At 60.0% G+C, this 27,392-nt stretch overlaps 1 protein-coding gene across 1 annotated transcript in view; it reads right to left on the bottom strand.

Annotated features, from left to right (window-relative positions):
* The window catches only part of DNAH17 (dynein axonemal heavy chain 17), a 104,650-nt gene extending 78,476 nt beyond the window's left edge, over positions 1-26,174 (bottom strand). Inside the window, 16 exon segments of the mRNA XM_053893210.1 lie at positions 2,055-2,158; positions 3,112-3,220; positions 8,321-8,467; positions 10,266-10,461; positions 11,219-11,484; positions 15,797-15,913; positions 16,136-16,303; positions 17,698-17,784; positions 17,896-18,048; positions 18,734-18,859; positions 19,047-19,132; positions 19,270-19,369; positions 19,578-19,770; positions 23,357-23,550; positions 24,612-25,068; positions 25,978-26,174. Coding sequence (XP_053749185.1) covers positions 2,055-2,158; positions 3,112-3,220; positions 8,321-8,467; positions 10,266-10,461; positions 11,219-11,484; positions 15,797-15,913; positions 16,136-16,303; positions 17,698-17,784; positions 17,896-18,048; positions 18,734-18,859; positions 19,047-19,132; positions 19,270-19,369; positions 19,578-19,770; positions 23,357-23,550; positions 24,612-24,956 — 2,391 coding nt within the window. The 5' untranslated portion in view covers positions 24,957-25,068; positions 25,978-26,174.
* Between the last annotated feature and the right edge of the window lie 1,218 nt (positions 26,175-27,392).

The raw sequence follows: 27,392 nt of genomic DNA, 5'->3' as shown, positions 1-27,392 counted from the left end.
TTATAGGAAAAGGCAGAGAGACTAAACTGTGTCCTCACCATGTGAGGCAGGAAAGGGGCCCTCGCCATCAACTACGGCTGACGGCACCCTGATCTTAGACCTGCAGCTTCTAGAGCAGAGCCGAGTGAACGTGTGCTATTGGAGGCTGAGATGTCGTGTTACGGCAGCCAGGCCGATGTCCCCACCCCCCCTCCTGCTCTGACACAGAGGGCGCAGTCAGAACGCACTCCTGACCCCAGCAAGCTCAGAGCCAGGGGAACCAGCATTCCTGCTGTGCCCGGTGGAGAACATGGAGACTGGCAGAGCTCCTGAAGGGGGTACCCGTGAGACACTGAGCAGGTACAGAAGATTCGGCCTCTTTGGGACAGGAAGCACTTAACCAAGTCTGGGGAGCGTTAACAAGAGGAGACACCTGTCCAGACGTGCTGCGGGGGTGTTTCTGAGCCCTGACGGTGATGAAGAACTTTACGTGCCTACAGAGAGAGCAGGGGCACCCACAGGACGGTCACGCCATCGCCAGCCTTGTTGACGTGGGCCTGGGAGACAGGGACTGCGACAGCTGAACTGTGTCCCCCAAATTCACAGGCTGAAGCCCGGACCCCTTGGTATCGTGGGACGTGTCTAGAAAGGGGTCTTTAAAGAGCTGGTGAAGGCAAAATAGGGCCATTAGGTGGGCCCGAGCCCAGTGTGACTCATGTCCTTATAACAAGGGGAGATCAGGACACAGACATGCACAGAGGGATGACCACATGAAGACACGGGGAGGAGACGGCCGTCTAGGAACCCAGGACAGAGGCCTCTGGAGAACCACCCCGATGGCACCCTATCCGGATGTCCTGCCTCCCAGACTGTGAAGAAATGAACTTTTGCTGTTTAAGCTGCCCAGCCAGCGGGCTTTGTCAGGGCAGCGCGAGCTCGCTGATACACAGATGTCTCTAGACTGTTGAAAGGAAAGGACCGTATCAAAACAATCGCTCACCTGGACAGGACAACTGCAGGTGAGGTCAAGAGAGACAGATTTTTGGACAAGCAGGGACCCACTAGGTCATCAATGCGCCTTTCCTGCCCGCAGAAACCACCTGAAGAAATATTCCACTCAAGCGACAACCGAGCAATGATCCCAGTCTACAGTTCATGGAGTAAACCCAAGCGGGTGTTGGTGAGCCCCTCCCTCCCTCCCTCTCAAAAATAAACATAGAAAAGAAAAAAGAGAAAAGAAAAGAAAGCTCACACCATGACAAAGGAGACTCAAAACCAAACGATGGCCGGAGTCAGAAACGTGAAAATCTTCCAGCTCAGACATTTGCAGGGAAGGGGCTGGAGGTGACAGAATATCTGAGGTCCCATGGGTGGGGGCACAATGGGCAGTAAAACAGAATGTGATTATTTAATCTTGATATATAGATGGAGAAATAGAGCTTAAACATTGTTTTCAAAATGAAATGGAGTGGGGCGCCTCCTGGTTGGCTCAGTCAGTGGAGCACGTGATTCTTAATCTCACGGTCATGAGTTTGAGCCCCACGTTGAGCATAGAGATCATTTAAAGAAATAAACTTTAAAAAAATGGAGTCATGTAGTAGACTGTAAATTAACGAGGCAGGGCAGTTCAAGCTTCCCTTTGGATGTGTCACTGCAGATGTCTCTCTGCACGTTAGGGCCTTGATGATGGACCGTGGGGAGGCTAGTGAAGGAATTCACCCCCAGTTTCCTGGATTGGGCTTGAGTGAAAGTCAGCTCGGTGCCTCCCTGAGCGGAGCTGAGTCTCAGGGTACCTTCCTGCCCCCTGTTCCCGGTGCCTTCCCGGCAGAGAGAGGACCCTACAAGCACTCTTGCCGAGCTCAACAGAACAGAACAGAATTGAATTCTGCACCCTGGCCTGGGACTTCTCTGCCTTGGGACCACCTTGACATCGTTGTGCAGTCCAGAGCCTCACACAACAAGTTCCTGCTGCCTTTGGGACTCTCTGTGAGCATCTCCGTGGGTGCCTTTTCCCCAGGACCCTCTCCTGGGCTTCTGGTTAAGCCCTGCTCTATAATACCTTGCTGCTTACTCACCTTCATGGCCTGAGAAATTCCATCTATATTTTGCTTGGCTTTTTGCATCCTGTTCTGCAAGTTATGTAGAATTTCTCGCAAGTCTTGGATATACTCTAACACACCTAAAATACAAACATCAAGGAATATAACGAAATGAACAATTCAGAACAGTGAAAAGTCTTGGGCAGGCTTTAGCGCTCATCACTGCCAGACAGCACTTGGAAAACATGCCCACTGCTCATCCAGAGTTCTCCAAACACAATGCTGACAGACAACGCACACAGCGTCTGTTCGGAAGTAGGACTTCCCTATCCCCAAATAGGTGGGTCATCAGTTCTCGGGCCCCCACCCCCCGAGGGGACCCCTCGCGCCCCTGTCCCTCCAACCACCAGCAGGGCACTGGAGACACATGAGCATGGTGACAGGTCTCAGCATCCTGGGCCACAGCAGCTGGAAAGAGGTGCGTCCTTGGGCCGCAGTGAGAAGCAGTGTATCTTCTCTGCACGGAAAGTCCAGGCCAACCCTGGCTGCAGGGAGGTGGACGGTCCCACCTTCTAAATGAGACAGTGGAGACAGAATATGGCCGAAAAACGGCCCAGGGCAAGTTGTAGGCCTTGATAAAGGAGACAGCCTTGGTGGTGGTGGCCACCCAGAGGTGGGTCTGGAGGGGAGGGACATTACGGGGGAAGGCTTCTGCCTGCTCCCGTGGTATGAAGAAGGGACTTCATGAGCACACTTCTTTCTGCTTCTCTGACACCTGCCCAGGAAACCACCAAAAAGCCCCAGGCCCCACAAGCCCACTGTGAAAACTTTGGGACCCTTGGTGTTCCACGGAGGGGTCTTTGTAAGTGACACAAATGGGCTCTTTGGGACAGGGCAAGCAGGTGGAACTCTCCGATGGCCTTTAACATAACCCCACTGGAGTCAAAGTGGACCCACCCAACCAGGAGGCAGAAGCAGCCATTTGCAAGTGTCATAGGACAGACGATGGACAGGGAGGACATCCCCCCCACCCCGTCCTACCACCATTGATCTGCTGGTCACCCTCCCAGTGAGACAAACATGGCCTCAGTACCTTCCCCGTTCCAGAACAGCGTTGTTTCAGCAGTCAATAACTTGACATCGATTGCTTCCAGTTCTGACTTTATTAGTGGAAATTCTACATCCATCACGGTGGTCTTTATCTGCAACAAAAAGGCTATAGTCTCAGGGCCTTTGCTCCAAATCCAGCCAGATTTTAAATGGTCTCATGGTTAGGGTTTTCTTACCCACTACCAACCAAGCCAATTACAATTTGTGTCATTTAATTGGGAATTATATATAATTCAAATTCCAGGAGATTTCAGCTTCTAAAAACTACTTTTATCACCAAGGATTTATGTATGCACTTAACTCTTGGCTACCTGCGGAATGGGGGTAGAAACAGAAGGAAAGGGGATAATGGGACAATAATGAGTGTGTAATCCCAAACTGTTTTTATTTGGCTTAAAATCATACAAAGAAACTCAGAGAAATGGACACGAGTAACTGAAGCAGGTCGGGGCTCAGAATCTCTCCTTGGTCATAAACCCCAAGCCTGCAATTTAGGTACATAAAGGAGATCCAGGGGGTGCCTGGGCAGTGTGTGTGTGTGGCAGGGTGGGGTGGGGGGGCCGTGCTCAGTTGGCTAAGCATCCGACTCGATTTCAGCTCAGGACACGATCTCGCAGTTCATGAGTTCAAGCCCCACATTGGGCTCTGCGCTGACAGTGTGGAGCCTGCTTGGGATTCTCCCTCTCTCTGCTCCTCCTGTTCGCATGTTCTCGCTCTCAAAATAAATAAACTTTAAAAAATAAAAAAGGAGGGGTGCCTGGGTGGCTCAGTTGGTTAAGCGTCCGACTTCCACTGAGATCATGATCTCACGGCTCGTGAGTTCGAGCCCTGCATTGGGCTCTGTGCTGACGGCTCGGAGCCTGGAGCCTGTTTCAGATTCTGTGTCTCCCTCTCTCTGTCCCTCCTGCCCCCCATCATCCTCTGTTCTCTCAAAAATAAACATTTAAAAAATTTTAAAAACAACTAAAAAAAAAAAAATAGAAAAGGAGATCTAGGATCTACAGGGAAGCTATTCAAGCTGTTTGTGAATCAGAGCACTCATCCAGGTCCCATATAGTGTTGATATAGTTCTACCCTGCTCTAATAGAGAAATTCATTTAAGGCCTGGAAAAAACATCAATTCACAAAACAGGAGGAAAAAAGGAGAAGGAGGGTATATATAATTTTTTATAAATTATTCCTTTATTTTTTAACTTCTTAAAAAATTTAATGTTTATTGATTTTGAGAGAGAGAGAGAGAGCGTGCGAGCATGAGCAGGGGAGGGACAGAGAGGGAGGGAGACAGAATCGGAAGCAGGCTCCAGGCTCTGAGCCATCAGCACAGAGCCCGACGCAGGGCTCGAACTCACGAGCCGTGAGATCATGACCTGAACCGAAGTCGGACGCTCAGCCAACTGAGCCACCCAGTCGCCCCGGTAAATTATTCCTTTAAATGACAAGCACCGTTGGAGTCTTGGAATGTCCTTTTACCTAGCAACATTTTTATTTTATATAACTTTTCAAGGACACTTGTACTTTATAAAGTGAGGGATGCAAAACAGAGTTAAAATCGTACGTTAAACGTTGACCACTCTTGCCTTTCAGAATAATCCCTCACATACGTTTATTTGGTCCTTTTACGTGCCCCCCCCCCGCCACCCCTTTCTGCTGACCTCTGCCCTCAGGTGTTTTCATGTGGTTCACTCTCTAAGCAGGTGGGTGAGGCCAGAGAAGTAAAGCTTACAAACCTATCACCGATAGAAACAGGACGGAAAGAAGAGAATTCCATCTATGGAATTACAAAGCGAGTGAACGAGAAGGTACCGATTCCACTCATCAGAGTTTAGATACGAAATGACTATAACGCGCCGTGGTCCCCTCCCAATTACCAGTGCCGCTGCTTTGAGAACATATCCCAAGTGAGATCGTTTCATAGCACGCCTCTGTGGTGTGTTTAGTCACTAAGTCCTGTGACTAGAGTTCAGAGGGGAACCCTTCACACAGAACTTCTCCAGCTGGGAAAGGTGCTGAGTTCCTGATGACTGCGTCACGGGCAGAGACGGGAGGTATGTCCCGGGCTCCGAATCCAAGGCCAGCCTGGCCGGGGCCGCCTCAGGCTGCGCGTCCCGTCCACGACGCACGTGGACACTCAGGGCCTCAGGAAGGCCGTTCGTTTATTGCCTATTTTCCGTAGTAACCGCCCAGAAAAGTAGCCACTCTGTCTGTCGTAACTGCCAGAGTAAACAGAGCTCATGGCGATGAGATCCACGTAAGGATACGTCCGTCCTGTGTATTTTTTAAGAGCCTATGTTATAAACCCACGCCTTTAGGGTGCTGTCCTCAGAAGTGTGACCTGGGGTAAAAAGCACACTCGGGCGGTCCCTCGGATACCCCAGCAGACTCCTTAAAGCACCGCGTGCCCCTCTCTGGCTCGGACACTAACAGACATGAGCCGTCTGCAGGCCAGTGGTCTCTTGCCAACAGAAAGCACGAGAAGGACGAGAGGGTCCCAGCACATCTCTAAAGAGGGGAATCTGCATCAGCAGCGAGCGTCTCTAGCTCCAGGCCTCCTCACCCTAACCCAACGTTTATATCAGCAGAGGGACAGAAGAGGGACGGAAGAGGGACAGACTGCATCCGTAGCCGGAGCGAACGTGCTCCTGGCTTCTTGAGTTGGAGAGCAGTGGGCGTGGCTGGGTTTCGTGTGGAAATACAGAAGTCAAAGACGGGCTCTTTTTTTTACATTTATTTATTTATTTTGAGAGAGAGAGCGAGCGAGCGAGCAGGGGGAGGGCAGAGAGAAGGGGAGAGAGAATCCCCAGAAGGTTCCACGCTGTCAGCACAGAGCCTGATGCGGGACGGCGTACATAAGCGAGCCACTTAAATTTTATCTTGAGAAACGCGATTAGTGAAAACGAGCTTCCTTCAGTTTCCACTGAACACGTCTTCGGTGACGTTACCACCGTCATGCGCGACCCCAGGGAATGGAGTGAGGAGCAGGCCCGTGGTTGATTCTCTGGTGGGTGTGTCCAGGGTGGCGGTGGTATTTCTGACAAATCGACGTGACGGCCCGAGCCGGCCCGCTTCACTTCGCGCTCGGCTTTGCCAGCATGGTCACGAAGGGGGTCACCTCCACCAGGAGCAGGGGGCTTCCTGGGTCTCCCCAAGGCCTCTCTCTTAATCTTTGGATACTCCAACTCCTCTCTTGGCTGGCACCAGATTGCTGGGCTCGGTCCAGCACACGGTGTGATCTGGCCACCGTCCCCTACAGGAGAGGTTGGCTAAGCACGATCTGCTATTCCAGAAACATCCTTCGGACTCAGCATTACTGCTGCCATTTTCTTAGGTCCTAGGAGGGAGGTGCAGGGCGTGCCGTGCTCCAGTGAATACCAGCTCACATGGGACTTAGGGAGGTTGCTGGGGAGGGGACGGACAGCAGGTGCAAGCATTCCCCTGCCCGTGCGGGATGGACCCAGGCATTCGGTACAGGACTCCTGCAAGACAGGCGAGGGAAGGCAACAGAGGCACGGCCCCGCGGCTCTAAGAAAGGGGACCTCGGCTCAGGAACCCATGAACAGAGGCATCTCTTGGGCGGATCTGAGGCGCAAAGCACAAGAACAAAAATGAAAACGATCCAGGCCCCAGACAGTGCTTCCCGTCGGGGGCAAGCTCGCTGCGAGAACCGTGAACCTGCCCTCGGTGGCTCGAGTCTCACGAGAGGGCAGAACGAGTAAGGTTACCAACAGGAAATCCACAGACGTGGGCGCATCTGGGGGACCCAAGGGGATGGGACCAGCAAAGTCCACGTTCAGGCACCTCCTTGGACTCTCGGGGCCTCTCTGGCCACGGGCTGAGCTGCCTGTTCCCTTCCTTCCACAGCTTGTGCTTCTGTCCTCCGTCTCTCTGTGACTCCCACGTGAAGGAGGCTGGCAGCCAATTCCAAATTCCCAGGGCTCCAAGGAGAGGGAATCTTGGTGGCCCCGTGGATCAGGCGGGTGTGGTGGGCCACATGGTTCTCCAAGGACGTCGGCGTCCTAGTTCCTGGGATCTGCGACCGTCCCACCTTACCCGGCAAAAGAGAATTTGCGGATGAGATTCACTTAGAGACCTCGGCACCGGTAGGTGGTCCAGAATTTTCCGGGCAGGCGGGCCCAACGCAATCACAAGGTCCTCGTAAGAGGGAGGCGAGAAGGTCGGAGGGGAAGAAGGGACGTAACAAAGGAGGCAGAGGCGGAGGGGTGTCGTCTGACGGCAGAGGGACGCGGAAGGCGGTGGCCTGGAGGAGGCAGGCGAGGAGGCGGCTTAGCCCGCCAGGAAGCGGCCCGTCTGACTCTGATTTCAGCAGAAGGAAGCAGATCTTGGACCTCTGACCTCAGAGCCGGAAGAGAGTAGACGTGTGCTGTCGGAAGCCACTGCGTCTGTGGCGGCCTGTGGCGGCCACCCCAGGAGGCTCACGCAGAGCCCACGTGCAGCCTCGTCCGCCGCAGCCTGGGCAGGAGCGAAGGTCATGTGGCACCAGCGGCAGCGTCTTCCGGGGTCTGTGTGGAAAGGGGTGCCCGCCACGGCCCACGGCGGCCCGAGTCCACGCCTCCCCGCGTCCCCTTCCGATCTCGGATTCAGCTTCCAGGGGCTCTCATGCCAGGAAGGAGGTGCGTGGAACAAACAGCCCCGGGGCCAGTCAGTCACTGGGAGCCCTGATTCGGAACCAGCCTCTGCACCACCACCTGTGTGAGGTCCCCAGATCTGGCGGAAGAGGACCTCTTGTTCCACAGAGCACAGGTGGACCTGTCCCCTCCCAGGTCCCGGTCCAGCCTACCTCGAGGCCAGCTCCCGCCCTCCACCTCCTGGGTCACAGGGTCGCTGGGAAATTTGTAAACCCGGCTGGATTCCAGGAGACGCCCACCCTGCCACACCCCACTGGGAGTAACGGAATGGCTTTGAGAGTCCCCAAGGGCAAACTACGTTTAGGAGAGTACGGCACCTCTAAGCAATTGTGGGACGGAGGCCAACGTCCAGTGGAAGCAAGGTTTCCATCACTGGCTGTTCCGTCGCCATTTTGCCGCCGCTGTTTGGGTTGATGGCGGAGTGGCTCGAGCCACGTTGTAACGAGAGGGGGTCCTCACCTCCTCTACTGCGCTGGGAGACCCTACCCCTTTGTTTGTCCTAAACAAAACCCGAAACTCGGCAAATAAAACCAAACTACACCAGCTCACCTCGTTGTACCAGCCAACGATGAGTTCCAAGTTGCCCACAAACTTCCGGAAGGTCTCATGCTGTGAGAACAGATCCTCGGCACTGCTTGGGATCCCTTTTTGCTGCTGGAAACCCAGGTACTTGACCTCTCTCAGAACTGCCACCAACTAGGGCCAACGGAGATCACAGAAAAGGTCAGGGCGCGACCCCAACGGTACGGCCCTCAGCAGCGCAGGTGGAGGGCGCTCCCAGGTCACTCCCCGTCCTGGGCGCACGGTCTCCCGTTGGCATCCAGGACTCCAGGCTCTCCCAGTCACCGCCATCAGGCGGTGCTTTGACACCTCAGAGGTTCCACACACGCGTTTGTGTCCCCAAGCCAGACCGCTCTCCCGACCCTCGGGCTCCCGTATCCACCCGCCCACGCAGCGTCTCCATCTACGCGTCCAGACGACATCGCAAGCCCAACGTGGCCAGAACAGTCTGTCTTCCCCTCAGCCTGCTCTGCTCACCGCCTCCAGCTGATGGCAGTTTCGCCCTTCCAGTGGGCCAGCCCGGAGCGGCTGGGGCTCAGGCTGTCGTCGTCAAAGACTCTATTTCCAACCTGTCCGAGCCCCACGGGCTCTATGGCCAAAAGCCATTCGCCCCTCACACCTTCGTCGCTGACACGCTGATCTGGGCCACCACTGTCTCGTGGTCTCTCTCCCGGATTATGACAAAAGGCTCCTCCTAGCTGGGCTTCCTGCCCCTGCGCCTGTCCCCACCCCCCGTCTGTTCACACGTGGCACCTAGAGGGATCCCCGAAATATACAAACCACATCGGGGCACGTCTGTCCTCGAAAACCCGCCACAGCAGCCACGTCACTCGGAACGAAAACCCAAGTCCCTCTGCTGGTCCTGGAGGCTCTCAGTGCCCTGTCCCCCGCCCTCCTCCACCCCTCCCTTCACCTCCTCTTCCACGCCCCTCCCCAGCCCTCTGCTCACTCCACCCTGACCCCAGACCCCACTGGCCTCCCCGCTGCCCCTCGAACACACCCGTGTGGTCCTCGCCTTAGCCGTTTGCCCTCCTCAAAGGCTTCTCCTCGAATCTGCTAACTCCCTGACCTCCCGCAAGTCTCTGCCGACATCCAAACTTCAACCTGCCCCCCAGTCCTCCAGGTTCTCGGAGGCACCCGTCCCTTCCTCCTCAGTATCCCATACCTTGCTGCTTTTGTTACGCCAACTTATATTTCCTCCTGCCCCTCCTCCACCTCCTTCCCCCAGCTCTCTCTTTCCTTCCCGCCCCCGTCCTCCAGGGAAAGGTATGCTCCAGGAGGACAGAGATTTTTGTCTGCTTCGTTCATTCATTTACTCCAAGCACCTACACAAAGTAGGTGCTCAGTAAACACTTGTGGAGTTAAAAAAAAAAAAAAAAAAGAGCACATTTTAGTGGAAGAGGAGGTTTCAGAGGAAACCTCAGATCTGCCTCCATGGTATCGCTGCCGGGATCTAAGGCGTGGCAGGTACGTTGTGGCAGGTACGTTGTGGCAGGAACCCGGGCCACCCCACTCCTCTGTCTTTGGCACTTGGCTCACAGCTACCCAGGTTTGAGCCCTGGGATGCACGCCCCACAGCCCACTCGTGAATCCTCTCCACCCTGCCTGACTTAACCAGAGGGCCCGTCTGCTCAGACCCCGCAAGGACCTTTCTCTCCGTGTTCCTGTCGATTCTCAGATTGACGTTGCCTCTTGAGACCACAGGAGAGGCAGCCAAGCTGCGAAGGACTATCGTCACCGAAGCTGCTGTTTGGTCTCGTACCTCAGACACGTCGCGGACAAGCTTTACCGCTCACTCGGTAAAGTTCCAGCTAAATACGCCACGGGTCCGTTCTTTGGGCTTCTCCCACCCGCCATCCGTAGGGGGGGCCCTGGTCCCAGTGGAACCTTTGACGCGGACGCCCTCTGGACACGGCGGCAGGACGGCACGCACCGCTTTGCTGAAGTTGACTCGGATGAGGTTGGTGACGGGGTCCCGCCGTATCAGGGGCTGCCCCAGGTTGAAGTGGCAATCCTGGTCCACGCCGGCCACCCACTGCCGGTAGATCCTCTCGCGGTAGCTTCTTAGCAGCTCCATCATCTCGTCGTACTTCTGGTAGATCAGCTTGGCCTCCGTGCTAGACATGACCCTGGAATCGGTCAGATGGGGTGACGGGGTGACGGGGTGGTGAGGTGCCCGCCTCCTTCGGGGTCTCTTTCGCGCCCTCAGTGCGGCTCCCAGATCTGGGGGTGCTGAAGCAGCCGGCTTTCCCTTTCCTCTGGGCCGGGAGACTGAACGGACAGACAGACAACCGCCCGTGACGGCAGCAACGGGTCCGGGATGTCAACCCCCGCCCCGGTAACAATTGGCCCCAAACGGCCAGGACTTGGTTGAGGACCGCCAGCTTCCCGTCCGACTCAGGACCGATTGGAAAAAGCCGGAGACGCCCCCCAAACCAATCGCAGAGGCGACCCCTCCAGCCCCCAGGCCCGGGGCGGCCTCTAGCCAGGGCACAGCTGAAGCCTTCTCTCTGTTCTCCCCTCCCCCGCCTGCGTCCGCATCTCCGCCAGACGCAGCGACAGTGGCCGCGTCCTGCCGTGACAGGCTCCGACCAGCCACTGCTCGTCCTCACTTGGACGGTTTCGTCACTCTCCCTCAGGCTGACCGTCGGGGTGGGGGCAAGCCAGATCCTTAGGGCCGTGCTGGCCGAGCAGGCTCCCGCTGGAGGAGGGGGGACGGGAGGGGGGACGGGAGGGGGGACGGGAGGGGGGTCTCTTCTGGGATCGTGCTCTGGGAAGGAAAGTCTTGGCCAACGTAAAGGGCGGGACGGCCTCGGGAGTTAGGATGGGCCCTCCCCTCCCCTGCAGCCGCGGAGGCGCGCTGCCCCCCCCGGGGCCGCGACTCACGGGTGGTCTATGTGCTTCAGGTCCCTCATGGGCGCCTCCAACCTCTCCTGCAGCTCCAGGCTCCACTTCAGCTGCCCGGCCACGGGGGGCATGTTTTTGTGGAGCGGGGGGATGTTCCCGTCTGCGGAGGCTGCGAGCTGGGCGTCGTACAAGGTCTTGGTGTTGTCCAGCTCGGCGTCAAACAGCTCCAGCATGACCGAGTACCTGGGCACCACCTCAGCAAGAATCAGAGGCCGCTCCAGGAGGCCCCCACACATGTACAGGAGCTGGGGAGCGAGGAGAGACGTGCCTTCGCCGGGGTCCCCGCCGGCGGCCCCCTCCCCCGGCACCGCCCCCGCCGCGTGGCTGTTGCCCCAACGGGGCAAGGACACAGAATCTTCCTCTGCGGAGCAGCTGGTTAAATGCGACGCCTCCGTGATTCGCAGGTTGACGCACGCGGGGTCCCAAAATGCTTGGCTGGAAGCCAACGCTACAAACTAGGTCTGAGGTCTGGTAACATTCGAGACCCGAGAGAAGTCAGGCTGGCCAGGGTGGGGGCGGAGGTGGGGACGGGGGCCCAGGCAGTGAGCAGAGATGCCAGGGGGTGGGGAGCACTGATTGAGAACGTCGCCCCCAAGGATTTGAGGAAGTCACAGAGGGAGGTTTGGAACGTGGAGTAGGCTGTGACGCTGGGGGGTTCGAGCCCAGGTTACCGCATCCCCTGTAATGTGTCCTTTACCCTGAGAGGAAAGCTAGGCCTGCAGACCTGTCTGCTGGATGCCATTGGCCCAAATTAATCTGGGAGGCAACACAGCACATTTCTGAAAACAGTAACCATGCCCGAGCACCTCTGCAAGTAGCTGGCTCATCGCCCTCATGGTCTACGTATGCTCAACATTAGGAATTGTTTTAGAAAATAAAACGCTTAGTAGAAGAGAGCAAGATATTTTATCTGGATGTTTGGGGTAGGGTGCTGGCTGGAATCAGATGGAGAATTTTCCTAAAAGGTCACAGCTCACAGTCAAGGCACAGCAAAGCCTAGGGCCCTGGGCTGGGCCTGAAGGGGGAGCCCTTCCTAGAACCCAGAGAAAAGTTCTGGAAGCTCCTAAGCTGGCCTGAGGTCATCCCAGACCCAGACTGGGGCCAATGAGAGTGGCCCTTGAGGTAAACGGAGATCAAAGGTGCTCAGGTCACAAGGTCCAAGCCTCTTGGGGTCTGGGGGCACTGGACCCAAGTCTCAGATTCGACCCAGTTTTGGGTGTGAAAAATATGACAATGTCCCCAAAATGGCCTTTCTGGGCAACAGTGAGACCTGGCTGCAGAAAAAGGAGAGATCTTCAGGCCCCCAGAAAGCCAGACAGAGTAGCTGGAGCGCTGGGAGAAAGTAAGGCTCCAAGCACAGCTCCCTGCGAGGTAGGGGGGCTGCCACCGGGGGTCACCATTGTCGCAAGTTCTCACAAAAGTGACAAGTGTCCCCTGGAAGACACAGGTTCCTCTTGTTGGTTCACGACCCTCCTGACGGTTTGTCTGTCCGGTTCCCCTCCCACCACCCCCCCTTCGCGTTCACATGGTTTTGGCTTCTGGGCAGGAAGCTAATCTTATTTTCTGCCAGGAGATCATGCGGAAAATTGCTCTAGAACTTTCCTGGCTGTGTGTGAGAGATGGCATCGGGGTGGCTTGGGGACTTGCAGGGAATCCACGGGCTGGGACGGAGAGAGCCCCGGGGGCCCGTCCTAATTAGGGCTCAGGGTTGTCAAGCTGGAGAGGAAATGCTCCCAGGTGCGGAGGAAAAGGCAGGTAGATGTGGAGACGGTTTACAGGCACCGTTTTCTCCCTCCTTTTCCTTTTTTTAATGTTTATTTTTGAGAGAGAGAGAGAGAGAGAGAGAACGAGCAGGGGAGGGGCAGAGAGAGAGGGAGACACAACCCGAAGGAGGCTGCAGGCTCTGAGCCCTCAGCACAGAGCCCGTGGGGAGGTCTGAACCTACGAAGCGAGAGATCAGGACCTGAGCCTAGATGTTAAGTCAGACCTTTAACCAACCGAGCAACCCAGGCACCCCTCTCTTTTTCTTTTTAATCTAGCACGAGCACGAAGTTAAAATTTCGGAGAGAACCTTTCCTTTTTGCGTGCAGAACCCAGATTAAGTCCATGAAAGGAGAGGGGACGAGAAAGGCCCGGGCAGAAGAGTGCCCTGTTCACGACCTCTGTGCTCTGGCTCGTGGCCCCCTCCCTCCGCCACCCCCTCGAGTGCCTGGGTGGGGAGGGGGCTTCCTCCCGGACACCCTGCCCCTCGCAGCGCGGCACTGACCGCAGGCTCCCGATCACGAAGGGGACGACCTTGTTGGTTTGGCTGCAACAGCCCAGCTCCCTGAGGCCCCTGGACTGAACAGCACAAAGCCCCAGCCCCTGAGCCCCAAGAGCACAGGTGCGCGTCTCTCAGCTCTGCCCTTGCAGGAGGGGAGACACAGGGCCCGCCCGGCTCCCGCGCTGCCCTCCAGCTTGGGAGACCCCATCACGGGGTGCGGCGGGAGACTCCTGTTTCCAGGTTACAGGACTGGCTGGAAACCTGTGTTCGGGACCCTTGGAGCTTTGGGACCCCAGTACCACTCCGCTCCCTCGGCCGGAGCCAGTTCGCTGGGCGACGAGAGCCCAAAAGCACCTGCTGTCGTGCCCGGCTAGCTGGGTTCCGAGTGTACCCAAATCAAGCGCCTGCCTTCGGGGAGGTGATATTCGGGCCCGGAGGACAATGAACGCACAGAGACCCACACACAATAGAAGACACCAGGGAGGGCCTGCGGGTCTGCAGGGAAGTCCTGGAGGCCTCGCGCTGGCCTGAGGCAGCTACCTAGGGGGAAGAATGTTCCAGAGACGGGAACAGCACCTCCACTGCTGTGTTAATTTGCATTCACGGATATTCTGCTTGGAGCACCGACTGAAACTAAGACTAACTTGCTCATCCCATTTCCAGATCCGATTCCCTTGCGTTTGCAAAAACAAGGTCTAGAAGGCGAAGGCAAAGGCACATCCTGGCCATTTCCGCTGGGGAGATCCAGGATCCAGGAAGATGGTCAGCACCCTGAGCTACCTGGGCCACCCCGACTGTCCTCCTGTCTGGCCACGCTCGGGCTGGTTTGGGGTCCCGGCTCTGCCGCTGGCTGGCTAACAGCGTGACCCTGCGCAGGCTTCTGGACTTTTCCGAGCTGGCACAAGGAGATGGCTAACGTGGGTAACAAGTTCAGCCGAGCGCGTGGGACCGAAGATCCTAGAATGACTACTGGGCGTCCCCTGTGGGCACTGAACTTCCTGCAGCAGCCTAGAGCCTGCACAGCAGGGGAAGCAGGAGGTCTGACCCGCAGAGTGTCCGCGTCGAGAAACACGCAGAAAACCAAGCAGAAATAAAAAACCTCCCCAAGTACATACGTATATTTACTCATCTGAATGCTCGATGCCCGTTCTCCAGAGGGGCCGTGGCATCAGCAGAGGCCCCCCTCAATCGTTTTGTTGGGACCAGGCAGGCCCCGGAAATGCACGAAGAGGGGTGAGCGAGGGCAGGAAGGAGTGGTGGGGGCTGGGGCCAACCGGACGCCACGTTCTGTCCACAGGGAGGAACAGTCGTTCCCTTCAGCCACTTGTTACTACGAGGGGCTGTGTAGAGGCCAGCGTGGCCAGATCGCCTTTTCCAAGAGAAGGTGAAAGTCTGGACTTTCACGTGAACCTTCTCAACTTTTACATGTTGGCGGCTTCGTTCAAAAAATTTTTAACCTGCCGGGCGAGAGTAGGCAAGTCTAGAGAGACAGAGAGCGTGAGTGGGGGAGAGAGAGGCAGAGAGAGAGAGAGAGACATAGAGACGGTGAGGGGGCGGGTGAGAGAATCCCAAGCAGGCTCCAGGCTCAGCACAGACCCCGACGCAGGGCTCGATCCCACGACCCTGCCATCAAGACCTGAGCCGAAATCAAGCGTCGGACGCTCAACCGACTGAGCCGCTCAGGCGCCCCCGTGCTTCCCTTTTGAACAGATATTGTCCAGGGGGGTTAGCGCCTTTCTGCTGTCTATTTTTTGACATTCTTTTTCCATAGCATCTTGCCTTTTTTCTAAGCACAAAAGTGCTAAAAACACGTAACGCTCGCCACCTGGAAATCGTAGAAAAGTACACGGAAGGCAGACACGCACCAACAGGGCAGCGGCGGGCCCCTGTTAATGATGCCGGGGCCACTCGTGGAGCCTTGGATGTCGAAGAGGGCGTGAATTCAGCTCAGCGGGTCAAAAAGTGCATGTTTTATTTTTACAGCAACTCTAACGTTTGGTCCTTTTGAGCAGGGGGAGGGTCGGATAGAGTGAGAACAAAGGGACACCTTCACTTAGTGACTATCAGTAAATGGACAAACTGTCACCTGCTCCTTACTCCCTTTCCTTCCTTACTCTATGGCGACAAAACCCGACAGGAGTTACCCAAGGAGCTCTGAGACGCTGAGCGAGGCCCCCGGCTGGGCCAGCCCCTCCTCTCCAGATGGTCACCCCAAGGTGGCTCCCGGTGTCGCCCCCCCCTCCCCGGGTGTTGCTGGGACACACCGCGGCCGGCAGGCCCCTGCCCACGCCTACCTTTGCACATGACTCAATGGAGCTGCAGTCATCAAAGCCCTGGCAGAAGATGGTGGCCAGCCGCCTATCCAGATCTTGAATTTTGGTCTCAAAACTGGCATAATCGTCGTCAAAACTCTGCAATTGAATCAGAACACCAACCTGGTAAGTCGGCATGCAAAGCGGGGGAATACTCGCTCTGACCCCGACCCTGAGCCCGCTGGCAGGATTCGGGGCTCCATCTGGGTGCGCAAATTGTCGTGGGCACGTCTTCAGAACGTGACCGTCTAACACACCCCGTCCCTGCGCCTCCCACATCCGGGGCATCTGTCATTGATCCGGCCGAGGCCCCCGACTTACCGAATCTCCGGGGTCCAAGGGGTCATATTTGCACTCGGCAAAGACCTTCACCAGCTCAAAGACCTCATCGTAAATCTGGGTGACCATGCTTCCAAGGATGTTCCCTCTCACTCCCCCGAGCTCGATTTTCTCCAACTTCAGAAACTCGATGGCTGTTTTATAAAGATCCTGGAGGAGGGGGGAAAAAAAAACCCCACCCAGTAATCTCCGTAACTAAACGCAACGGATGAGCCACTTATCCAGCAGGAAGGAGCCAGGGGGCAAGAACCCTGGGGGCCTCAGGGCAGTGGGGGGCCCTCTGTTCATTTCTGTTCTGTAAAGTGCTTTCCGGAACACTCTGAGAGTCACCTCCAAGCCGTGAGGAGGTTGGGCTCTTCTTGTCCGGACCCCACACCGCCCGAAAGGCACCTCTACATAGATCACGCTTTACCGGGGCCCCCATTTCCTCAGCTGTGGGGGGAGGCGGTTGGAAAGGCACCATGTACTTTCTGATGTCCTGACTCAGCTTCCAATCCTCTGCCTCCCGGAAGCCCGTCCCCAACTTCGAGCCCGTCCCTGACGGGGGTCTGAAAGGATGCCCTCACGCCCAGGATGCCGGGACAGAGGCCTGTGTGTAAATCCTACCGCCTCTGAGGTGCGGCCCTGTCTCCTCCTGGAGGCTTTTGCAACTATTCTGGCCTCTGACGGGGGTCTCCCTTTCTGGAACCCCCACTCGCTCTTGACCTTCGCATGTAATCACACCCGGTCCGTTCACGGGACCTCGCTGCTTCCGTGTGAGGCTGCTGTTTCCCAGTCCAGATCCCCAAGGCTCCTTGAGGATCTCACGCAGCCTCGGGAGCCCAACGTAGGGCCTGGCACTGATCACTCCCCCGAGCCGGTGCCGAGGCCGGGGCCGTCTCCCATCAACTGGACAGAGTAGGTACTGTTATGAGCCCATTTTACAAATAAGGAAACTGAGGGGCGCCTGGGTGGCTCAGTCGGTTAAGCGTCCGACTTCGGCTCAGGTCATGATCTCACGGTCCGTGGGTTCGAGCCCCGCGTCGGGCTCTGTGCGGACAGCTCGGAGCCTGGAGCCAGTTTCGGATTCTGTGTCTCCCTCTCTCTCTGCCCCTCCCCTGCTCTCTCTCTCTTGCTCGCTCTCAAAACTAAAAAAACATTAAAAAAAAAAAAACTTTAAAAACGTTCATTTGCTCAGTCACTCCATGTATCCGACAGTGCTCGTGCGGGGTCCTGCGTCCGTCTACACCTGCCCCAGCCTAGCCCCGCTAGCCCTCTCCCACGGCCTCCCGGCTCCCTGGCTGTGCCTGCTTAATTTGTCATCAGCCTGCTCCTGGACAGAACGTGTGGGGTGTGGAGAAGCAGCCACAACGGGCCACTTTTCTTCTTGGCCGACAGCTCCGGGCGCGGAGGAGGCTGGCCCGTGACTCGGTTTCCCCACGACGCGGATGCTCGGGCGGGACTCTCATCCTCCCTGCTGGGGGCTGTGTGACGGTGGCGGGGTAAGGACGGGAGGCGCAGCTCTGCCAAGGTTAAGGGCAGCCTGAACCAAGTGTCACCTGTACCTCAATGGTCTGGATGCGACGGAAGAAGGCGTTCATTCTGGAAAACGCCAGGGACGAAGGGAACTCCCAAGGCACCGGCTCCTTGTCCTTCAAGGGGGGAGAGAGAAGGGAGGCCGTGCTTGCCCCAGACACTCCCACGTGTGCAGGTGGAGCTCGCGCGGAGTCGCCCCCCGACCCGGCTCTGACGTCAGGCCGTACCTTGAAGAAAAGCCTCATGTTCGCACAGCAGAAGTCGTAGGTGTGGTAGAGCTCCTTCAGGACGCCCACGGACAGAGAGATGCCGCTCAGAACCTCCTCTGTTTCGCCCTGCAAGCCCTTCAGCACCAGGTCTGGGCTCAGGAAATTGCGCGTCTGGGCCGAAGAGAAGGCGTTCCCAAGTCGTGACCGAGCTCTCCGGGGGGGGGGACATCCGGGCGCACTGCCCACAGGCCGCTCAGCGGGCTACGAACAGCCCGGCACGGGGTCCTCGGCCTACCCCTTGGGACACGTCAACCGTCCCTTATGTTCCTGCCCCAACCGGTCGGCCGGCTGCCTGCTTCGCCCGGCCCTGCAGCCCCGCAGTGTATGGGCTGCTGCACAGATTCCGGTCCCCCGGGACCAGGGGCCTGCAGGGACCCAGAAATACAGCCCTGCCCCCCGCTGCAGGGTCCAGGCCCGCAAGCACCACCCGCAGGTGGCCCAGACTCAAAGGCTGGTGGCTGGCTGAGGCAGGCTGGTGACAAGCAGGGAAGGAAGGGAATCCGGAAGGATCTCGGGGCAGGTGCGTAAAACCCCTCAATCCCGGCCGAGTCTTGGGGTGCTGGGACTCGGTCCCCTTCCTGTCCTCCTCCCTCCAGGTGTGGGGGGCAGCTTGGGCTGGCGCTGGCCAGGTCTTGGGAGGACTCTTGGGTGGCCACCAAGAGGGCCCAAGCTCAGCCCGGGGCCCATAGACCCCGGTGCCACCCACTTTGCGTGCGTGTAACCGCCCGGGAACGCCAGCATTGGGGACACGGAGAGACAGGGAGGGACACGGAGAGACAGGGAGGGACACGGCTACCATCTCGATGATCAGGTTGCAGAACTCCTGCAGGATGATGATGATCCGGGAGGGCGTGTCATCGTGCTCGGAGGTGGCCCAGATGAAGGCGGTCGTGAACAGCACCTTGGCGATGACGGTGGGGAGCTGCGGGGGGTGGGGGGGGGGGAGACGGGTGGGTGTGCCTCCAGGACGGGACCCTAGAGCGGAAGGAAGAGGTGCTCCCCAGGACTGCGCAGCCCTTCCCGGCCAAGAAGCCCCGTGGCGTGGGGGGCCCCCTCCCCCTAAGACACGAGACCAGCCCCTCAGAGTGGCCTCTGTCCGGCTGACACACCACCGTGAAGTCGGTCTGCTCCATCTCTTCCAGAAGGATCCGCAGAGGCTTCAGATACAGAACAATGTCATTGGCCTCCTTCAGCCCTGCACGGGACGAGAGCAAGGGCTCTCTGTTCATCGACACCTGCTCCTCGAGACCCACCACCCTTCCCCAAAGGAAGCTGCTGGAGGGGAGGCACCCCAGCCCCTCGCCGAAGGCACCGACCGCTCCCTGGGCTCACCTTCGGTGACGTTCGTGTACACGCTTTGCAGGGCCGGCCAGTAGCAGCTTCTGGCTTTTTCCAGGATCTCGACTATTTTGTTCACTTTGGGCCTGTTCAGCTGAGAAAGGACACAAGGAGCCTTTCGAGAGAGGCTCAGGACCCTGACTCAAAGGACCCTGACTCAAAGGACCCTAGACCCTGCGGCCGCTGGAGTGGAGGGCTGCACGCGGGGCCTCAGGGATCCTGGGGGTCCGCACGGAGGGGCTGCGTTGGTGACGAGTCCGCCTGGCTAGACGGTGGCTGCCGAGCAGCTCGGGCCCGGTCACCTGCTCATGGATGCACTTGAGGTTCATCAGCCGGGCATCCCAGAACTCAAACTCGACACGGGGCAGGGGGTGCTGTCCATCCGGCAGGGCCTGGGCCGAGTCTTGGCTCAGCACGTCCCGGGTCTGGTGGGACCAATCGATGATGATGGTTTCGATGGCGTGCAGCAGCGAGTTGTCCAGGGCGGGGGGCATCCTGCGGAGCAGAAGGTGGAGGAAGACGCTCTCACAGCCACAGGTGCCGGGTTTTACCAGCTCTGCCCCTTCTGGGCGGGAATCGTCCCCCCCTCCCACCGGCCTCCACCAGCGGCCCTCAGACAACAGGCCCCAGGCATCTTGCCTCACGTCCCAGAGGGTGATGGAGGAGGAGGAGGAGGAGGAGGATGCGGGAAGATGGTGGGGGAGGAGGGGGGAGGAGGGGGGAGGAGGGGGGAGGAGGGGGGAGGAGGGGGGAGGAGGGGGGAGGAGGGGGGAGGAGGGGGGAGGAGGGGGGAGGAGGACGGGGGGGGAGGAGGACGGGGGGGGAGGAGGACGGGGGGGGAGGAGGACGGGGGGGGAGGAGGACGGGGGGGGAGGAGGACGGGGGGGGAGGAGGACGGGGGGGAGGAGGACGGGGGGGAGGAGGACGGGGGGGGAGGAGGACGGGGGGGGAGGAGGACGGGGGGGAGGAGGACGGGGGGGGAGGAGGACGGGGGGGGAGGAGGACGGGGGGGGAGGAGGACGGGGGGGGAGGAGGACGGGGGGGGAGGAGGACGGGGGGGAGGAGGACGGGGGGAGGAGGACGGGGGGGAGGAGGACGGGGGGGAGGAGGACGGGGGGGAGGAGGACGGGGGGGAGGAGGACGGGGGGGAGGAGGACGGGGGGGGAGGAGGACGGGGGGGAGGAGGACGGGGGGGAGGAGGACGGGGGGGAGGAGGACGGGGGGGAGGAGGACGGGGGGCGAGGGTGCAGGAGGACGGAGGGGGAGGAGGACGGGGGGGAGGAGGACGGGGGGGAGGAGGACGGGGGAGGAGGACGGGGGAGGAGGACGGGGGGAGGAGGACGGGGGGAGGAGGACGGAGGAGGAGGAGGGAGGAGGAGGACGGGGGGCGAGGGTGCAGGAGGACGGAGGGGGAGGAGGACGGGGGGCGAGGGTGCAGGAGGACGGAGGGGGAGGAGGATGGGGGGGCAAGGGTGCAGGAGGATGGGGGGGCGAGGGTGCAGGGGGATGGGGGGGCGAGGGTGCAGGGGGACGGGGGGGCGAGGGTGCAGGAGGACGGGGGGGGCGAGGGTGCAGGAGGACGGGGGGGGCGAGGGTGCAGGAGGACGGGGGGGGCGAGGGTGCAGGAGGACGGGGGGGGCGAGGGTGCAGGAGGACGGGGGGGCCAGGGTGCAGGAGGACGGGGGGGCCAGGGTGCAGGAGGACGGGGGGGCCAGGGTGCAGGAGGACGGGGGGGCCAGGGTGCAGGAGGACGGGGGGGCCAGGGTGCAGGAGGACGGGGGGGCCAGGGTGCAGGAGGACGGGGGGGCGAGGGTGCAGGAGGACGGGGGGGCGAGGGTGCAGGAGGACGGGGGGGCGAGGGTGCAGGAGGACGGGGGGGCGAGGGTGCAGGAGGACGGGGGGCGAGGGTGCAGGAGGACGGGGGGGCGAGGGTGCAGGAGGACGGGGGGGCGAGGGTGCAGGAGGACGGGGGGGCGAGGGTGCAGGAGGACGGGGGGGCGAGGGTGCAGGAGGACGGGGGGGCGAGGGTGCAGGAGGACGGGGGGGCGAGGGTGCAGGAGGACGGGGGGGCGAGGGTGCAGGAGGACGGGGGGGCGAGGGTGCAGGAGGACGGGGGGGCGAGGGTGCAGGACGGGGGGGGCGAGGGTGCAGGACGGGGGGGGCGAGGGTGCAGGACGGGGGGGGCGAGGGTGCAGGACGGGGGGGGCGAGGGTGCAGGACGGGGAGGGGCGAGGGTGCAGGAGGACGGGGGGGGGCGAGGGTGCAGGAGGACGGGGGGGGCGAGGGTGCAGGACGGGGGGGCCGAGGGTGCAGGACGGGGAGGGGCGAGGGTGCAGGAGGACGGGGGGGGCGAGGGTGCAGGAGGACGGGGGGGGCGAGGGTGCAGGAGGACGGGGGGGGCGAGGGTGCAGGACGGGGGGGGGCGAGGGTGCAGGACGGGGGGGGCCGAGGGTGCAGGACGGGGGGGCCGAGGGTGCAGGACGGGGGGGGCGAGGGTGCAGGAGGACGGGGAGGGGCGAGGTGCAGGAGGACGGGGGGGGGCGAGGGTGCAGGAGGACGGGGGGCGAGGGTGCAGGAGGACGGGGGGCGAGGGTGCAGGAGGACGGGGGGGCGAGGGTGCAGGAGGACGGGGGGGCGAGGGTGCAGGAGGACGGGGGGGCGAGGGTGCAGGAGGACGGGGGGGGCGAGGGTGCAGGAGGACGGGGGGGGCGAGGGTGCAGGAGGACGGGGGGGGGCGAGGGTGCAGGAGGACGGGGGGGGCGAGGGTGCAGGAGGACGGGGGGGGCGAGGGTGCAGGAGGACGGGGGGGGGTCGAGGGTGCAGGAGGACGGGGGGGGGCGAGGGTGCAGGAGGACGGGGGGGGGCGAGGGTGCAGGAGGACGGGGGGGGCGAGGGTGCAGGACAGCGGGGGGCGAGGGTGCAGGAGGACGGTGGGGGGCGAGGGTGCAGGAGGACGGGGGGGCGAGGGTGTAGGAGGACGGGGGGGCGAGGGTGTAGGAGGACGGGGGGGCGAGGGTGCAGGAGGACGGGGGGGCGAGGTGCAGGAGGACGGGGGGGCGAGGGTGCAGGAGGACGGGGGGGGCGAGGGTGCAGGAGGACGGGGGGGCGAGGGTGCAGGAGGACGGGGGGGCGAGGGTGCAGGAGGACGGGGGGCGAGGGTGCAGGAGGACGGGGGGGCGAGGGTGCAGGAGGACGGGGGGGCGAGGGTGCAGGAGGACGGGGGGGCGAGGGTGCAGGAGGACGGGGGGGCGAGGTGCAGGAGGACGGGGGGGCGAGGGTGCAGGAGGACGGGGGGGCGAGGGTGCAGGAGGACGGGGGGCGAGGGTGCAGGAGGACGGGGGGCGAGGGTGCAGGAGGGCGGGGGGGCGAGGGGTGCAGGAGGGCGGGGGGGGCGAGGGTGCAGGAGGGCGGGGCGAGGCGAGGTTGCAGGAGGACGGGGGGGGGGGGGGGGGGGCGAGGGTGCAGGAGGATGGCGGGGGGAGTCCCCAGACCTCCCAGCTCAGAGAGGCCCAGATTGAGCAAGGATGAGACCACGTCCAAGGTGGGCTCCTCGTGCCATCCTGATCGGGGCCGCACAAGGCGTGTGTCGGGGGTTGTGTGGAGGACCTGCCTGCACAGTGAGCCCCCCAAGAGCGGCCACCCTGCGACGCGAGTAAATGGAGCACGCCGTCACCCCGCAGCGGCTCCGAGAGCCTCACCCACCGGCCGCTGAACGTGGTGGTCGGGCAGGTGCGGGGGGGACATCTCGTGCCTCCCGGGGCCTCTGGGACGACACGGCCTCTATCTACACGCGCGGTCTCCGCCTGCCCCAAACCCCTCGCACGCCCCTCGGTGCCCACGTCCTAGATCTGGATATCCTGTGGGACACCCTATAGGTGCCGCGGGCCGCCTGGACGCATACACGTGCGTGGTGGGGGAGGGGCTCCAGTCCCCCCTCCCCCCACCCCCGCCGCGCCGCCCTCCTGCCTTTGACCTCGGACTCGGCGCCGTCTCCGGCACCCCGTCCTCCCGTGCTCCAACCCTGCCGGGCACCGGTCGGCTACTCCCGCACCCGGCCGGTGGCCTGGGCCGAGCCGCCTACCTCTCCACGGACTCCAGAGTGCCGTCCAGACTCCCCAGGTGCTCCGGGACGGGCAGCAGCGTCATCCCTCTGATCTTGCCCCCCATCACAAACATCTCGTTCTTCAGCTTGTGGACCTGCCTCACAATGTCCTCCGAGACCACCCGGGGCCATCCGCTCAAGTTTTCGCTTTGGTTTAACAGAGAGCAGAGCACCTGGAAGGCAAGGGCCCCGGACGTGTGCCCACGTGTGTCCTCCGACCCGGTGGCGCCCAGGAGGAGTGGGGACCCCGAATCGACGCCAGGGGGAGGCACGGCCGGCAGAGGGGCGCGGGCCCAGGACGGCCGCCCGCCGGCAAAGCCAGCTCCGCGAGGGGAGAGCCGGGCTCCCCCCCGGCTCACGTGAAGCCCCAACCCCGGCACCCTGGGGTGTGGCTGTCTTTGGAGACGGGCCTTTCAAGAGGTGATCGAGTTAGAATGAGGTCACACTGGTGGGAGGCCCAAATCCAACGTGACTGGCGTCCTTGTGAGAGGTCTGGACGCTGACAGACACGGAGGGACGGCCAGGTGAGGACACGGGGAGGAGACGGCACCTACAGGACCAGGAGGGAGGCTCCCGAAGGAACCCCTCCCACACCTGGATCTCGGATTTCCAGCCCCCAGGCCCGTGGTACCCTGTCGTGGCAGCCAGAGCAGACTGACGCGGACGCCTGTCAGCTCCGGGCCCGCCAGCCTCCTCCTCCAGATGGAAGGACGCTGGCCTGAGCCCTGAGTTGGCACTTGGGTCCCACGAGTCCTCATCTCACACGTGAGGAGAGCAACGGCCAGAAAGCTACGTCACTCGGACTCTGGCTGGTGTGGCTGTCCAGAGGTCCTAACGAGGTGCCGGGCCGGGGGCTCTCGGTCTGGTCAGAATGCAGGTCTGTCGGGGGGCCCGGTCGGTTGAGCGTCCGACTCCGGCTCAGGTCACGATCTCACAGTTCATGAGTTCGCGCCCCGCGTCGGGCTCTGTGCTGATGGCTGGAGCCTGCTTCGGATTGTGCGTCTCCCTCCCTCACTGCGCCTCCCCTGCTCGTCTCTCTCTCTCAAAAATAAACATTTAAAAAAAAAAAAAAAGGACACAGGTCTGCCTCGGCATCAGGGCTCCTGCATTTCTAGTGGGCTCCCAGGGAGGCTGATGACGGTGGCCCGTGGGCCACCCCATGAGTGGCAGGGCTCTAGACCACCCACTACAGGAGGTCCTTCCTCTGGCCCCTGGCCCGCCCCGGGGCACCCACCTCCTCCACAACAGCGATCAGGTGCTCCACAGGGGTGGGGCTTATGTCCCCATAGATGAGCTGGTCTTTGTAGGTATCCTTCTTGACGTTCCCCGGTTTCTTCTTGATGAAGTAAACGCCTTTGGACTTGAGGGAGGCGGGGAAGCCCAGGCAGGGTATGATCATGCCGGCCGGACTGAGCGTCAGAACCAGAACCAGCACGTCCGGCTTCTCAAAGAACTCGGTGAACAAGGCCAGGTTCTCCTCGGCTCCCACCATCTTGCTCCACTTGTCGGGCTTGAACTTCAGAATGAGGGCGGCGACTCCCTCTAAATACTCTAACCTGACGTCCGGGGTGATGGTCATCGTGACGCTTCCTTAGACCGCGGTCGTCCCTCTGGCGCGCAGAGACACCGACGCAGCTCTGTTTGCCGGGACACCTGGCGTCCCGTCTCTGGAGCCACTGGAAACCTCTGTTCTGACCAGGCAGCGAGAGAAGGTTCCTTGTGAACGTACACTCTTCAGCGGCGCATGGGCTGGGGGGAGGGAGGGACTGGGGGCCCTGTCTGTTCTGGCTGGCCGGGGGAGGGGTGGGGGGGGCCCCTGCGCTGCCGGGGGGGGGTCTGTCTCCAGGGGCTAGGACCACACACCAGTGGGGTACACTTGGGTGAATTGAGACCAGGGAGCTAAGAGCTGGGAAAGGTAGAGACGGGTGCCGGTGAGAAGGGAGGGCAGAAGATGATCGGAGCCAGGTGGTCCGATGGGGGTGGCGGTGGGGGGCAGATGAGACCAGAGAAGGGTCAGGCTGAAGGGTCCCAGGGAAGACCTCACACCCCAAGTGCATGGGCGGAGCTCAGAAGGAGGCAGGGGTGGAGCCCATGTGCGGAGAAGCGTCAAGTCCATTGTGGTCTCCACCCCCCTCCCCGACTGTGGCCATAGTGTACCCCAACTTTTGCCCAGCTCTTTGGCCTTCCCGTGCCGCCCCCCACCACCCACCACAGGCTCACGAAGGGGTCAAACTACAGATTCCTCATAGACCCCTCAGAAGCTGCTCACACCCCCATCCAGGAGATGCCCCCGTGGATCTTCCTGCAGGGGCAGGGTTCACTGGAGTGATGGGGGGGGGAGGAGGTGAGCAGGGGGAGCACTGTGGTTTTATTACCACCTAGGACCCGTGCGGCTCCAGCTTTCCGGGGGCCCTGGGACTTGACTGGAAGAAGCCAGGACTGGGGGCTGAGGCAGGGCAGAGAACAGTCTGGAGCAGCTGGAGTGAGGGCCCCGGGAAGGCAGGGAGGGAGGCGGCAGTGGGCGACCTGCACGTCCTGCCCAGACCCAGCGAGGACAGAGCTTGGGGGTCCGAGCACCCCTCACACAATTAAAGGCTCACCAGCTGAGCAAATGCTTGTGCCAGGCGGAGGCAGGCTGAACCGGCCAGCGGCGCTTTCCTGGACCAGAAAGGAAATGGCTCCCTTCCCTTGAGGGGCTCCAACTGCCACGGAACTTCTGCAGGTCTCCTCAGCACCTGGGACTTCTAGAACTTTCTCCCTGGGGACCTGAGGGACCAGCAGTGGTGCAACAAATGGCCAAACCTCCATCGCCCACCACCGTGGGGAGGCTCGAGGACTGTAATATTTTTTAAACTCAGTTGAGCCATCTCTGCCTTTGAACTGGAGCATTCGGTCTACTTCCAGTTCCTGTAACCCCTACTATATTGGGATTTAGGTTTATCGTCTTACTTAGTGCTTGGTATTTATCCCGCCTCTTCCAGAATGCCTTTCTTCTCCTGTCTTGCCACCTTCTGGATTCTTTAATTTTTTTCCTAACATTTATTCATTTTTTGAGAGACAAAGAGAGACAGTATGAGTGGGGGAGGGGCAGGGAGCGAGGGAGACACAGAATCCGAAACAGGCTCCAGGCTCCCAGCACAGAGCCTGTCGTGGGGCTCAAACTCACAAACTGCGAGATCATGACCTGAGTCGAAGTCGGATGCTCAACCAACTGAGCCACCCAGGCGCCCCTGAATTAAATAGTTTTTATTATTTTGTCCCCCCTCTCATTACTTTGGTTATTATACATCTTTTTGTTTTCCCTTTGGAGGCGCATAGACATCACAACATGCATCCTGACATCCCACTATACTATTCACTGCAACCCGATAATCAAGTTCAAAAAACGATTTCCATTTACAACAACATCAATTCTGCTTACAATTTCATTTCCAAGAGCATCAGAAAGAATGAAATACTTAGGACTAGATTTTATAAGGAAGTGCAAGACGTATATGCTGAAAACAGACAAGAAAACATCACTGAGAGAAATTAAAAAGACTTAGGTGGATGAAAGGCATCCTGTGTTGATGGTTCAGAAGACAGTCTTGTTAAGATGACAATTCTCAAATTGATCTATAATTGATCTAGATTCAACGCAATTCCTATCCAAATCCCAGCTACCTTTCTTGCAGAAATGGGAAAGCTGGTTCACCCTATGCCAGGGAAATGTGAGGGGCCAAGAAGAACCAAGACAATCTTGAAAAAGAACAAAGTTGGGGCGCCTGGGTGGCTCAGTCAGTTAAGCGACTGACTCCGGCTCAGGTCATGATCTCACGGTTTGTGGGTTTGAGCCCCACATCAGGCTCTGCGCTGACAGCTCAGAGCCTGGAGCCTGCTTTGGATTCTGTGTCTCCCTCTCTCTCTGCCCCTCCCCTGTTCACACTCTGTCTCTCTCTCAAAAATAAACAAAAAAGAAAAAGAAAAAAGAACAAAGTTGGAGGACATGCACTTCCCAAGCTCAACACTGCCTACA

Source organism: Panthera pardus, unplaced genomic scaffold (assembly GCF_024362965.1).
Source record: "Panthera pardus isolate Hobbes unplaced genomic scaffold, ASM2436296v1 HiC_scaffold_3, whole genome shotgun sequence".
Classification (NCBI taxonomy): domain Eukaryota; kingdom Metazoa; phylum Chordata; class Mammalia; order Carnivora; family Felidae; genus Panthera; species Panthera pardus.
Note: the sequence above shows the minus strand (reverse complement) of the source record. Positions and strands in the feature narration are given on the sequence as shown.